This window comes from Mytilus galloprovincialis, chromosome 5, assembly GCF_965363235.1.
Source record: "Mytilus galloprovincialis chromosome 5, xbMytGall1.hap1.1, whole genome shotgun sequence".
NCBI lineage: Eukaryota > Metazoa > Mollusca > Bivalvia > Mytilida > Mytilidae > Mytilus > Mytilus galloprovincialis.
In genome coordinates, this window is record NC_134842.1 from 102,327,202 (window position 1) to 102,343,256 (window position 16,055).

Genomic DNA, 16,055 nt, shown 5'->3' on the forward strand with positions numbered 1-16,055 from the left:
TATATTGTAATTAATTAACTGCTTATTATTTTAAATTTTATATGACAAGCAAATTGAAAAGAAATTAGCTTCAATGATTAACATCGAGAATCATTTCGGTTTATTAACACAATATTAGATGTAGTAAGGTTATCGGGCTATAAGAAGTTGTGGCACCGGGCGAGGTTTATATCGGGAGCTCTGGGAGTTAAACAGCTGTTGGGATCGAGGGAATCGGGAATATTTTGATCTTTGTTGGTTGTTAATTTTATAGAACGAAAATCTGGAAGCGGTAATTTATAAGCTTCTTGACCAGAACAATTCATTAGGCATGTATATTAATATATATATATAACCCTTCTGAACATCAACCTAACAATTTTAGATCTGTAAATACGCAAATTGTTTGTTCTTCCTCGCCGGGTTTCGAATTGTTGCTTCTGAGATATCGAAGCACCAAATCGCTTTGCACTGTGACCACCTTGGTTATGTCAGCCCTTCCCCTCCTGTCAGAATAAAATGGTTCGACTATAGCATTTAAGGATAAATGGAAATTGTTTATTAATAGTAACTCGGTTTTCCAGTAATAATGTAGCATTTTTAGTCGATTATATGGTTGAAGATTTTCTCATTGTTGAAGGTTGTAAACTGCCTATACTTGCTTACATTGACTTTAGTTTGACTTTGCTTTGGTGGATAGTTGTTATACGTTTTATTACCACATCTCCTACTTTTATTTACCTATAATCTAGTCGTTATATTGCTCTGACCAACGACTATTTAATTAACCTCGCAATTAGAAGAGATCGATAACGTGGGGACTGAACTATTCGGATGTGATTTTATATAGTTTCCGTTCTCAAACGCAAAGCCACATTAGTAAACAATATAAAACTGGGATCCTGTAAACATGCAATTTGTTTGATAACTTACACATTGACATTTAACACATTGACATTTAACACATTAACAATTAACACATTGACAATTTGCACATTAACAATTTACGCATTAAGAATTTCCACCCCGTTGGCTTTCCATAAGATAACACATTTATTTTTAAAAATTAGCAAGAGAAAATTGTCGTTTAATTCCTGCATATAAGTTGTTAAAAAAATTATTGGTTATAAATCTTGAAAATCACTAACTTTTGATGGATTTGACCGTTCGAAATTTAAAATATCTTTACACAAGTTCGCCTTCAGGGAACAAGATTTTTTTTTTAAATTTGGACAAAATTTACGCTTTTACTGGGGTAGATGCACAGATCATACCTCTAGAATAGTGTCGTTTATAGATTGAAAACCGAAGTACAGATAAGTACAACCTGATTGCCAATAATTTCGCACTATAACCATATAATTTAATTTCTTAATCCATTTTTTTCAAATTGAATTTTCCCAAATCTATATATTAAACTAACCAGCAGTACCGCTATATTCTCCAATAGACAATTTATAATTAGATATTGAATTGCCTATTTTGAAAAAATCATATCTTGCCAATTCTCTTTTATTCTTTTCGTCTTCTAACAATATCAACAATTCATATCTTCCTTGACTAGAGATAGCATTTAGCTTACTATTTCCTAAAAAAAATATTCAACATTATAATGATGAAGTGCACAACAATGACTCTTAAACAACTTCTAATTCTATGCACTTATCAAATATGCAATCCAACACGTAGAACCAGATAGTCACGCTGAAAGCGATTTATCTGTAAAAATGTCATTCAATGTAGAAGATACCCTTAATTTTGATGTAATGACCTGGAAATCACATAATAGATGTTCTTTAAATATCTATTTATAAATTATGGACTTTTGACGAGGTCAATAACTTATACATGCACCTGTTCATATTATAGGACGAATTCCGAGTGTCAGTAAAATCTAACAGGGTCATATATAAGGTATTGACTGAGTGAAAGTCCTTAACTTCTATATAACATATGTAAATAATGTATTAAGAAGATGGTGTTCAATGTTCTTTCTGTGTATTTTTAAATTGTATTTTGCAAGAATTATAAAATGTTAATGAACATATCAATATTTTTTACAACTGCATAGCTTGTTGAAATGAGCCTTCTTGTATTCTTAGCGTCTGCATATTGTTATGTGTGACGTCATAAATGTAAATTTAACAAGATTTTATTTATATTGACCACCAATACATAGATGCATAGCGTCAATATACATAAAAACAGACGCGAGGCTACGGATACGTAAAATAAACACGTGATCGTTATATCCAATGAAAATAGTAGAATGCTATACCATGTGTAATATTAAAAGATAATTGAAAGTTCATATGAATATTATAGGTAGCTTCGACAAATGAAAGTGACTGACGGACATACAAACTATTCAAAAACTGTAAACAACGCTACTTCGTAACGTAGGCTATAATACTAATTTATATTGAATATCAATTACAAACCTAACCAAAATTCTTTCCGAATATCTCCGAATCCATATTCGTATTCAATCCATCCACGATTAAAGTCCTCTTCACCAGTTTCTCTGTGTTGAATAACCTATCGTTAATTGTAAATATATTGTAGTATTATATGTTAACAAATTACACTCCTCGAACAGAATCAAATTACACATTCAGCTAATTTTTTTATGAAGCTGACCTCACTATTATTCTTTGAATCTACCGAATGTACTTTCGCATGTAAACGATACGCATATAATTTCAGGTACATATCTCAGAGACCAACTTTCAAGTTCGTTTATTTGAAAGGTTTTAATAAATTTAAACCAAACGATCGAAACTCAATTTTAAAATGTTTTTGATAAAATAAACATTATCATAACTCGGGTGATGTGTAGTCTAAATTAACTTTAAGGATCAGATGGAAATAATTAACATTATTACATTGGTTGCAATGAATTACATTGATTTCGCAGTGAAATTTAAACCGATAATTTCACATGTGAAATTAACGTGGTTATTTCACTCCTCTGGCGTCATACGGCAATACCTGGATAACGTCGGATCAAAACAAATTGTGAATGCGTAGAAAAAGATATAGTTCCTCACATTCCTTCTTTAAATTCATGAAAAAGCCATTTGCCAATGCAATAAAAAGAATAATTAATCAAATAATTCAAATATCGAAAAAATAATCAACTCGTGACCGAACAACACTGATAATTAACTCATGCGCTGCGCGCATTCGAATTTTGTGTTGTTCGGTCACTCGTTGAATATTCTTCTCTATTTGAATTCTTCTATTATTTATTCTATAATTATCTTACCACCTATACATTTCTAGCACTGTGATTTCTAAAAAGCAACAACATCGTTTTTATTTCATATTAGTTGTTGGCGGGGATAATTTCAATATACGGTTAGTAGTGATGTTAGATAAAGGCAATACTAGTATACCGGAGTTTACAAACACAAGCGATTGAAAAAAAAGTCCTGGTAACAAACCAAAATCGCGGAAAAGACATCAACTATAAGAGGAAAAGAAAGGATAAATAGGAACACCGAAGTGCAACAAAAACAAACACCAACACATAGAACAAGAAACCGTTTGATAATAACTACCATATTCCTGACTTTGTTTTCGAAAAATCGGAAAGGTTTTGACAGATGAAGAAATTGATGATCACACTTGAAATAAATTCACAAAACACAGTTAAAAGTAAGAAGTTGTTGTTGTTTGCATTTTTTTTGTATATACAAATTGAAGTAGGTTCGTAATACTAAATATTGAAGAATTAATTACTTTAAAAGACCAATAGTCTAATACCACATGTTATGATAGTCGGTAAATTTCTTACACAGTGAGATAGGGATTCAATACGATATATATGTAGTCAGTAAAACCAACATGGGGATTTGAGTTTCGCTTTCATCCCATATGGAATTAATCGAATTAGGTCACTAGCACACTTTGTAACTATTATGATACACACGAACTATGTATTGACAACTTAAAAAATGTTTTTGTTATTGCTCAAATCGACAGCTGTCTGGTGAGACCTTGAAAGTAAAAATCACACTTAAAAGATTGTATGGAAATTAAAATTGTTTTATATAGTTCGAAGTTAAATTTATACATAAAATCAAGACAAACAGTGTTGGGAAGCTCATATATACATGTATCTACTGATGTCATTAAATGATAAAAAATTTGTCAATTTGACAGAGAATACTTACAGTCCAGGCTCCCTCTGTGTTATTTGTTTCCATGTCACAGTATACGTTAAAGCTACCCGTTCCTAATGGATATATTTTATAAATTCCACTTCCTTGGTTGACATTAATATCTGTACAGTCGATAGGTGTTTCTAAAAAAAAAAAATATAAATTTTTAACTTATTATTTTTCTGCATTTCTTTTTTATACAACACCTTACGGATCTGAGAGATTAGAGAGGACAGTAAACGCACTATCAAGACATTGTTTAACGTTTAGTAACAAATATTACATGCACATGACAACGAGAACATATTTATAAGAAATCAAAAGAAACTCTTTTTAAGTACTTGATCATCAAACGAATGTAATTAAACATTTCTCAAATCAAAACGGATTTTACTTTTTTCTTATGCTTGTTTTATGGTAAACTTTCCATGCAGCTAACCGATCCAAGCCTATTCTAGTTCGTATGTTCCCAGACTGCCCGAAATCGCTGACTCTAAAACGATAAATCTATATATCTTTCTGCCATCGATTTGATTAATCATCAGAAGTTGTTTTATTTTGTTCAATGAATTTAACACTCTCTAGCTTTAGTATGACTTGACTGGGGACTGGATGTCATACCACCATTCATTTACACTAATGAGGATCGTATAAACATTGTTTAAACACAAACTGATTATTTTCGTCAGTCATGATAACACTCTACTTGCTAGGTTAACTCAAAGTTATACATATTGTGAATACCGGTCCTGTTGCAATATATACATTTAGACAAGTTTGATAGAGGTTTCTCGACATCTTACGAACGGACGAAACTCTACGAAACGTATCGTTATGGAGCAGTAATTTTGTTATAATAAAATCCATAATAAATGTCTACCGATACTGCAGTGTGTTTAAAAGACAACAGTTAACAACTTAATATCCTTTTTTGCAACCTTGCATTTTATTGTTGTCATTAAACATCCGTGTTCCAATTTATTTTCTGTTTTTGACTGTTTCGTTTTCTTACGTTGAGTTCCGTTTGTTGACATGCCGTATATATGCGTTCGATTTATCTCCCTTATCCATTCAAAAAGATTTTTTTTTTATAATGTCCTTGATTAAAAAATTCAACACATCTAGTTTGCAATTGGTTGATTGATTGTTTGGTGTTTAACGTTCAGTGGAAAATATTCCATTCATTTCATTGCGAAATTAACGTTTGGTAAAGGATTGATAAGTGATCGAGAGAACACAACTTTAATATATTTCATATATCCACACGTCCCTTCTATGGGTCCAATCTGTTTGAGTTACTATGAGTTTCATTATTTCGTATCGGAGAGTATCTTGAATAGATATGTCGCAACATAGCTTTTTTATTTCTAATATTTATTGGGAATCAGTTATAGAAATTCAAAGGTGCACTCGATCTATTGTTGAAATATACACAGTATGCCATAGAAGCTTAACGGAAACAATAAACAAGAAAAAAAAATATGTATATACTCATAATTATACTATAGTGGAAACATACACACATATAATAAGAAAGGCCATGATAACAACAAAAAACACAATATATAAGTTTAAGTATTTTCCTTTATTTTTCTTGTTAAGTCTACCAATTTATAACAATATATCAAAAAGAGATCATTTGGAGTTTAGTGGTTGGGGCAAAGAAGTTATACAGGAACTTATTGGGATGTTTTATTTTCAAATTTAAATCGAAAGGCGTTCACTCCTAGATTTATTTTACCTCGTGTCCACGAACGAATTTTTACCGTTAATCAGCATCTAGCTAAGATAAAAAAAAATCCTAGCCCTTTCGATCCATATACATGAATCTATATGTCACAGTGAACTTGACATATACCAAATTAACATATGGCTTATACCAGACAGTGACTTTAGTACCACTTTTATTACTGTAAATATACATTTATTTCAACATATACAAATCTTTCAACAAATTCGGAAACAATTACATTCATTCATACTCTAAATATAAAACCACAAACTACAATGAAACAAGGACTGACGGACTAATGAATTCGACAATACACTTTTAAAATTACGCCATGAATTAATATCGCCAATAAAACAATTTCTAGCTGTAATTCAGTAATTTGAACTTTACCATAAAACTATGTAAAAAGTACGGAAAAGCCGTATTGCAGATTATGATAAAACTATCATAATATTTCCATTTAACTTTTAATGAATGAAACTCTATCGAGAAACTAAATAATATTTTCCAAATAACAAAATTAACCAACCTGTAAATATTGCTTTAGCTTTGAAGCGTCAGCTTTGAAAGGCTGCTATTCATTTAATCCTAAATCTCTATATAAAAATAAGGCGTACACATATTTTCCCGCGCTCGTGCAATAATATTTTATTTTATTTAAATCGTTCAGGTGTGAAGTGACGTGTATATGAAATTGTGCAGTGACGTATATTAGAAATGTCGTCAGTCTCAGTCAATCGTCATAATGAGTATGATGAAACAGACAATGGAATGAATGAATGAATGAATGAAATGAACTGATGAATAACCATTTAATATACACATAAATACGACGGTGACATATATTTACATTTTTCACATAAACTAAATAGTGATGTTGTCATCATGTTTATTAAAATTTCTTGTACGATTACTGTCCTTTGACTAAATATTCTTCACTTAAATTTATAGATCAATAAGACTTTCAACTGTGTTGATTGCACAGTAAATTGTATATTATATAATATCAAATAAATATAATATGTATTTGTTTCAAAATGGTTTTAAAAAATCAAGCATGCATATTTTACATGTAAAAGACATTTCAAAGGGAAGAAGAGCACAGCCGATAATCCAAAATTATAAGATAAATTACTGCTCCCTCTTTTCTCGTTACGGCAAGTTACGTCAAGTTAGGGCGATTTTCGTTCGTTCGTAAGATGTTGAGAAACCTCTGATAGAGATTTCCAATAAAATGACTTTACTCGACATAACCGACCTAACTCAACGTATTTCGTCCTACTGCATTGAAGCATGACGGAGTGGAGCATACACTGCATGCATGTTTTGCTCTTTGAACACGCATTGTTTGCTGGAATATACCGTCAGTAAAAATCAACCCCAACTAATTTTTTTACTCATTAAATATTTTGTCATTAAATTTTGAATGATTTTATTGACACAAATAATATAATGGAACAAGTAAATTAGCAATTTGTAATCAAACACACCCATCATTTCTTGTCATTTCACTTGACCCATATTTTAGTTCTTCTCAAATTATGCATTTTAAAAACTACCAAGACGAAAATTAGCATGCACATATTAAAATAACGAATTCCGAAGCGAGAAGGTTGCTTTTTTATTGTTTTAAAAAGATTTAACGTTTAAAGGTGTACTCGACTTTTAAAACAAAATAATATTTTTCTATAATTTAATTGAAGATAATTTGATGTGGGCAGAAATTCATATTTTTCAAAAGTACTTTTTTGTCATTACCTATACCAAATTATGAGGCGAGGTTTTTGTTTAAGTATACCTAAACTTGCATCCGAGGATACAGGGGTAGAGGGCGTACTCCCCCTTTTCGATCGCACAATAAGTTTTAAAATCCATATCATTTTTAGCGTATAATTGTCCAAATTGTTTTTTGCATCACTCCGCTCGTCAGTATAATTCAATTTCAAATTTCAAAATATCTTGGATCCGGCCATGATCACAAATTGTATTGCACGAAAAAAAACTTAAATGATTGTCGTTTGACTTTGATAAATACTTTTTAGAAACAACAATGTCTGAACATTAGGCATCTCGCATGTGATTTAAAAGTTTAAGACTACATACTGAATTGGATTTTTTCCCGTGATTTAGAAGCTCACTGAACACAGACATGTGATACTGACGTGTAATCTAATGGACACATGGGCACTACATAAAATCTGCTAAACAGTTATAACCACTAATGGTCCTACAGATACTCTGTACTTTTGACATGACAAAAGGTCTCGCTTTTCTTGACTGTCTATGAATGTTTTATTCTGAATTTGTGATGTACAAAAAAAACAAGGTGTAGTATGATCGCCAATGAGACAACTCTTCACAAGAGACCAAATGACACAGAAATTTTAACAACTATAGTCCAACGAAGGGCTTTCAAAAATGAGAAAAGTCCATACAGCATAGTCAGCTACAAGAGGCCACAAAAGGAAAAATGTAAAACAACTAAAACTAACAGCCAAATTAATGTTAAAAAAAATCAACGAAAACTGAACAACAAACTATAAGCACTGAATTAAAGGTTCCTGACTTGGGACAGTCACATCCGTACTAGGACAATGGTGTAACAATACGACATAGTTGATCAATATTATAAACGGGATAATTATTCTTTATTTATCGGTTGTAGTTGTTTTTAAAATAGTGTTCAGCAGCTGTGGATACTATCATTTCGGTACATGAGCTGATTTGGAAATACTAGAAATGGCTAGCTGTTTTATGCTTCGTTTCAGTCTTACGAGTCAATCCCTTTCTTTCTGTTTTAATTGTGACATGATCATTTGATAAACGATCTCCATTGGCTTTAACTTGGATATTTATAAAAACTATGTATCATAGAGATGCATGCGTAAAATAAGTTCTCGACATAATCTGGCTAAAATATCAGATACGAATTAAGCCTCACGTTATACGTACGACGAAGAAGTCTACAGCTATATATAATACATGTACTTACGACGAAGATTAAGCCTCAAGCTATAGTACTTATGATGATGATGATACTGATGTATGTCTTATATCCAGCGACAAATATTACATATATATTGAGGATGATGAAAATTAATTATAATGATAAATACATATACCTTTTGAAACATGCCCGACAATTAAGAGTCGCATTTTCATATGCTAGGTAACAAGAGAGCGTAACCACTATAAAGATACACTAGTCTTTTTACGAGTAAACCAATACCTGCTCTTGCTCGTGAATGAATCATGCTTGGTGGAGAAGCAGAAAAATAGTCTTAAAGTCATTCGATCAGGGGGTCCTACAAAATAATTGAATTTGTATTCGAGGCTAGCCTGCTACCAGTCAATCCCATAAATACAAGTATATAATTATGAATATGTAATGTTTGTTTTTTTTCAGTCGTGTAACACCTTCACTGGTGATCCTGTCATTGGATCTGTCGCATAGTTGTCACTTTTATATATATATATATATACCTCCAAAGCGGGACAAAAATTGAAACTTAAAATTTTCGCTAACTCAATCAATATATGCGATAGCTTTAAAATCTACTTCTAATCGGATGAATACGAGTAAAAAGAAAATTCCCGTAAAGACTGAAGTGACATTATAGTTGTCTCAAAAATGTAACAACTATGTAAATAGACATTCTCATCCACTTTTAATCTGAAATACTTGGCCTGGGTACAGGATGTTTTTAGCCAATTACTATGTACTATGATAAGTTGATAGTTTACTATCCACAGTGGTCAATGCAGATTATTAGTCATCACTTGCTAATCAAGTACAACTTCCAAATTACAATCTATATAACGAATTGGTGTACACATTTATTTACACACATTATTATCAACTACAATTTTCTTTTTTTAATGATCGTTGACTTTCATTTGAAAGAAAAGTATATGTCAACTATTAAAATTAAAAGAAGTACATGACCTGTATTAATGTTGTTTTTTTTTAAATATTCACTTCCCGTTGACGTACGTTTTCCCTGTTGATTTCTTTTTAGAAGATTGTAAATTGAGGAGATTAAGTGCAGAAGAAGAGAACGTTTAAAATGATACTTAATAAAGTATGATGCAATCCCAGTCATCAAATTTAAAAGAGACACATTCTGATTAACATTTTGAGTTCATTTTTTTCTAAAATTACGACAAAATCTATATAAATTAATACCCACGGAAATTAAATATTATAAAACATTAAAAATCGAAAAGAAGAATCTATCTGATAACGACAAACAAAATCAATACAAATATCAAATAATAAAAGGTTCATTAAATTTTGCAAAGATAAGTATAGTCATTGTCAAAACCATGAAAGACAACTCAACTGAATCGTATGATAGGTAAAGATACGTATAAATACGTGGTCTTATGACAGTGAAGTTTAGGCGGGAATCTCAATAATCACGTGATATATAAAAATCATGATTTCTTTCGTTTTTCATCATCTTAGAAATATTTGATATTGATAAAATTTATTATGAATGGATTTCATAGTTTAGGAATGCTTAGTTAAAACTTGAGTAACGCATTTAACAAAATTAATTGGTTAGCAATAACCTGTCCCGTTACGTGCGTTCGTCGAGTTAGGTACGTATGTCATTTTATTGGAAATCTCTGATAAGACATAACGCCTACGGTTGATATTCCTGTTTGAATGGTTTCACTCTAGTCATTTTTGGGCGCTTTATAGCTTGCTGTTCGGTGTGAATAAAGGCTCCGTGTGTCGATTGCTGTACTTTGACCTATAATGGTTTCCTTTTAACAAATTGTGACTCGGATGGAGATTTATTTGTATCATTGGCTCTCAATCCACATCTTTTTATATCTTTTTGAATCGTAAGTTCCCAAAATCGATAAAAAAAAATATCGGTACATATTTGCATATAAAACCTAAGTATCATATGTCATAACACCAGATTATGTACCAAATGAATCAAGTGAAAAATAATGTTGGCAATTGTGAAACTCAAAAGCACACAAATATAAAAATATGCGAATTTTGTATAAAATTGTAGGTTATAGAAAGCCCTAATTACCTTAATTGTCATTTCAAAAGAGGAAATAAATTATGGTAGCAGTAAGCTAATATAATTTGTTTTCCCATTTAAATCCTTTTTTATTTATTTTGCATGAAATGTGATTTAGGACTGCTTCATTATACAAATTTGAATGACCACAAAAGAAGCATTTATTTCTTCATTCATGGCAATAAAATCAAAAACTATATACAATTTAATGTGTACAGACATGATATATCGACAAATAAATTATGCATGTTATTCACCTGTTGCTTCTGTTTCTAAAAGCTTTTCTATTCTTGTATTGATTTCCTCCACTTCTTTTTTCAATTTTTCAATTTCTATAATTCAATTAACAAAAATTTAGTATATTAGTGAATGTTTGACCATTGGTATATAATAAAGAGGATCAAACTGACTTAAACATAAATCGCTTAATTTGCCTAGTTTCTTCTGACTTGCTTTTTGTGAGATTAACTCAAAGTTCACACACATGGTGATTCTGTGTGCATTTACAATACATTTTTTGATGTTTTCCTCTTATAGTTCGTGTGTTTCCTTCGGATTTACTTTGTAACCCGGGTTTGTTTTCTCTCAATCGATAGATGACTTTTGAACAGCGATGCACGTCTGATGCCTTTTTGAATTAAATAAAACGTCTGCAGTTCATCTCCCTGTTTAAATGGTTTTATACTTATACATATTTGGGCCCTCTAAGTCTTGTTGTTCGGTTGAGTAAAGGCTTCGTGTTTAAGGCCGTATTTTATTCAATAATTGTTGACTTTTTACAACTTTTTACAATGTCTCATTGGAACATGTATCACATTTTCTTTCATCAATTTACCGTTTGTTCCAAAAAATATATGAAAAACTCTCGGTAGGTATCTGTTTGCATTAATATAAGTTTTATATTTCATAGCACTAGGTTATGCACTACATGCATCTAATAAACTGTAAAGTTGGGCGTTGTATAAATTACAAACACACAAGCACATCATTACAAAAATACGCGAATTTGTATTACTGTAAGTGATAGCAAGACCTAATACGCAAGTAAGAGAAACATAACAATTAACACGCCATGGTAGCAGTATGCTAGTTAATTTTTATCCGATATAAACAATTGTATTAAACATGTTTTGTAAATTACGACTGGTTACATTTTTGTTATAAAAATTACGATAAAAGCAGTAATAATATGTCTCATTCATGGTACTAAAAATAACATTTAAGTATACTTAAGTCATGTAAGTGCATAACAAAGAGTAAAGATCGAACAATGAGTTATTCACCTGTTGCTACTGTACCCAACAGTTTTTCTATTCTTGTCTGTTTCTCCTCAACCTCTGTATTCTGTTTTCTATTTCTATAGTTCAATTTATAAAAACCTTTATTTGTGACATTTTTTCCTATCATGTCTGCTAGTTTTTTTTCACACATCGTTTATACAAGTCAGATATTTAGCTATCTACAAAATCAAGTTTAATCATCCACCTTTCAATACATTAGAAAATACCTGAACCAAGTCAGGAATATGACAGTAGTTATCCATTCGTTTGATGAGTTTGAGTTTTTGAATTTGCCATTTGATTAGCGACTTTAATTTTCTTTTGAGTTCAATTATTGTGATTTTACTTTTTGCACACATTAACAAATTAATATCAACAATTTAACGATCAGACATAATTTATCACTACAAGGTTTTCTTCTTTTGGAAATTAGCCATCTATCGATGGAAGAAGTTTTTTTGGACGTCACGATAATGAACTCATAGTCTACCTTCATCGTAAATGCATATCTTGTCTTTTATTTATTTTTGAAGTTTAAAAAACGTTTTCAGGATTAAACTGTAACATTGTCTAGTCCTTTGGGTAATTTGTGTTTTTTTTAATGACACTTTAGTGTACCAATGACACTCATTCTAAAAACAAATATATTTTTATCTTCTTACTCCTTTCGTAAATTTTACGGACGCCATCACGAGTTGGTTGACCGTTATTGAATAACCGTTTCACAAATGATATCGGATATGTTCCTTACGTCGTAACTACAATCCCCTTCCCTTTCATGAATGTGACCTACCGAATTAGACTATTTACCGGATTTGTTATCACATACGCAACACGATGGGTGCCACATGTGGAGCAGGATCTGCCTACCCTTCCGGAGCACATGCGATCACCCCTAGTTTTTTGTGGGGTTCGTATTGCTAATTCATTAGTTTTCTATGCTGTGTCATGTGTACTATTGTTTGTCTCTTTGTTTTTTTTTTTAATTTTTAGCCATGGCGTTGTCAGTTTATTTTTGATTTATTATTTTTGACTGTCCCTCTGGTATCTTTCGTCCCTCTTTTAGGATAAAACCTATTATTATAATTTCATGTCAGAAGTAAAATAACAAACATACCTAACTCAGAGCAAAATTCAAAAAGAAAAGTTCCTTATCAAAACGAAAAAAACAGGTATAAAGACAAAGCGCTTAGCAAAAAAGAAAGACCATAATACAAAAATTAACCACAACACAATAACATGATGACGGGATGTATAAGTACAGAGCCACGTCAAGTGGATATTACCAAAAACTAGATTAAAAAAGTGTAAATAATAAATAACTAAGACAAATAAAAGAACACGGAGTTAAGATGAATCTATATTTCAAGACCATCATTTCAAAACCAAATGCCTGTGTATTTACCTCGCACGGTTGACCTTATGTATGTTTTTTTTAATATATTCACATTGTAGCTGTAACATCATTTTTTTTTACAATTGCTTCAATATGATATTGTGTACACAATAATTATCACAATTCCGGATCAGAAATAAGATATTTTCCGGTGTAAACATTTTATTGACCTAACAATAACATTTTAATGTAACTATTTGCTGTAGTTATAAAAAAAACACCTTTATATCATTAATGTCTGACCAATTTTGATCAATGTCAATCACGTAACAGTTAAAGAGCTCAATGACCTCTGCATCTGATCCTCTATTAGTCTAATACAAAAAAAAAATGATTCATGTACTAGCAACTATCAAACCAAAATATATTGTATATCTCAAAACATCACTTTGCAAGGATTATTAAGATCGTTGGAACATATGCGACAGTTGATTTTATCAATCGATTTAATCAATCGACATAAGTATGCCCTAAGACTATTTGGATATTTGTGAACCCATCTACTTTCGGTATCGTTTTGTCACGCATTATTAATACACAGTCATAATATAGATTTGAACTGTTTTAATGAATTATATCATAAGCGGTTAAGCACTCTGCATATATATTTATATATTGCAATTAACAAAAAAATTTACATGTACTGGATATTAAATGTAAAACACTGTATTTTGTTTAATCTTTAGATGACAAAAATCCGTATTTTATCATCATTGTGAAGTTAAAACTTCTTCTCATATTTACCGATTGCAAAGTAAGTCAAATACTTATGATTAAATAGGTGACCCTTACGTTGTTTATCATACTATATGCTATAACATACTTTACAATTACAATAACGATCATGTATTATTGATAAATATTACCTTCTATAACGTTTTTAATTTCGCCATTTATTACATGTCCAGTAATTAAAAACGATTTTTCCACATCCTCTTTTAACTGTAATATCAATCTTTCTGTATAATTTACAAATATAGCCATCATAAGCACAACTAAAGCACCGATCAATAGAGATAAAGTAAGATGATTGACCATACTGACATATGCACACTTTATAAAGTATCTAACGTGTAATGACAATAATAATTATTTACGTATTATCTCCCTTACAATACTCATTGTAACATATGTAGTTATAGTCCAGGCAATCTATGAAAAACGTTAAACTAATTGCAACAGAATATATTATTGCTTTAATGTTGTCAGATGACTGCCATATAAAACATATAAAAAGTCTTTGAAAATCAAAAATGTATAAAGGGGTCAATTCGGGGGGTCCAATTTGTGGATTTTGGCTTGCAGATATTGACACCAAAAGATCGCCATACACACAAAGGGAGACAACTACAACAACAAGACTTTTAGTGTCAGTACAAACGATATCGTTGATTTATTCTGCAAAACTAATTATGCAATGTGAACAAAGACTTCAATTGATGGTAAGTATCTCTATATAAATTATTATACGAGTTACAACCTGTACAACAACGGTAGAAGCAAGAATCAGCAAAAGTAAACATTCCCGAGTGACGTCACTACGCGGATTTTTCACATTCTATTTTCGGCATTTTTCAAGGAACTAATCAGAACTTTTTGATATTAAATACACATATTTACAGAAATAAATGTATGTTTTATTATATTGAACCCATTTATACGATTTATTTCTAAAATAGTAACAATTCTACATACGTCCTTGTCAAAATTTAAAAACTATGGAACGCCATTCGGGACAAAAAACTAACAGTTATAAAATATATACGGATTAGAAAAGTTGCATAAATTGATCAAATTTGAGTTACTGCAACAAAAAATCAGAACTTTTAGAAAAATATAAATGCATTTGTGTAATCCTGATGCAAAAAAAACAAAAAAAAACAAATTATTTAAAATAAATAAGCAAATTGGAAATTACAAAATTATTTTTCTTTTGCAGATTATATGGATGAATTGAATGACATAAGCAAAATTAATGAAGTATCATGTATGCCACGATGAGATATAATCCAACAGTGATTTAATAGTTTTAAGGTAATTTATAACGAATCGTAGAGTTACAGTTGGGTGCAGACCAAGCATTACATAAAGTAAACGCAAGTTAACGCCGCGTGCACATATTTCGTTAGTTAACTTCAAATCTCCCGTTTACTAGTAAACGCACGTTTACTATAATTACGTTAACGTGGTCGAAATGGAAATTTCTAATGTCTACCCTAGTAAACGGGCGTTTACTATGTGTCCGTTTAGTCAGTAGTAAACGGGCGTTTACTTCAGAATTCTTCAAATTTATTTTTACGTGCACTTAAAAGTAAACGGGCGTTTAGTACAGATTTTACAAGTGTATTTTTACGTGCACTTGAAAGTAAACGCACGTTTACTTTTCGCGTTAACTGATTGGGTAAATTTAGAAATAAACTTCAAGTTCATTTGCACATTTATTTTATATTTCACGTA

At 30.9% G+C, this 16,055-nt stretch overlaps 1 protein-coding gene across 1 annotated transcript; it reads right to left on the reverse strand.

The window, feature by feature from the left end:
- Nucleotides 1–1,397: 1,397 nt before the first annotated feature.
- LOC143076940 (fibrinogen-like protein 1) lies at nucleotides 1,398–14,639 on the reverse strand. Its single transcript, XM_076252837.1, has 5 exons — nucleotides 14,465–14,639; nucleotides 11,180–11,254; nucleotides 4,158–4,288; nucleotides 2,421–2,517; nucleotides 1,398–1,567 (listed from the first exon to the last, which is right to left on the reverse strand). The coding sequence occupies exons 1-5, from the start codon at nucleotides 14,634–14,636 to the stop codon at nucleotides 1,398–1,400; spliced, it is 645 nt and encodes a 214-aa protein (XP_076108952.1). The 5' UTR covers nucleotides 14,637–14,639.
- Nucleotides 14,640–16,055: the final 1,416 nt, after the last annotated feature.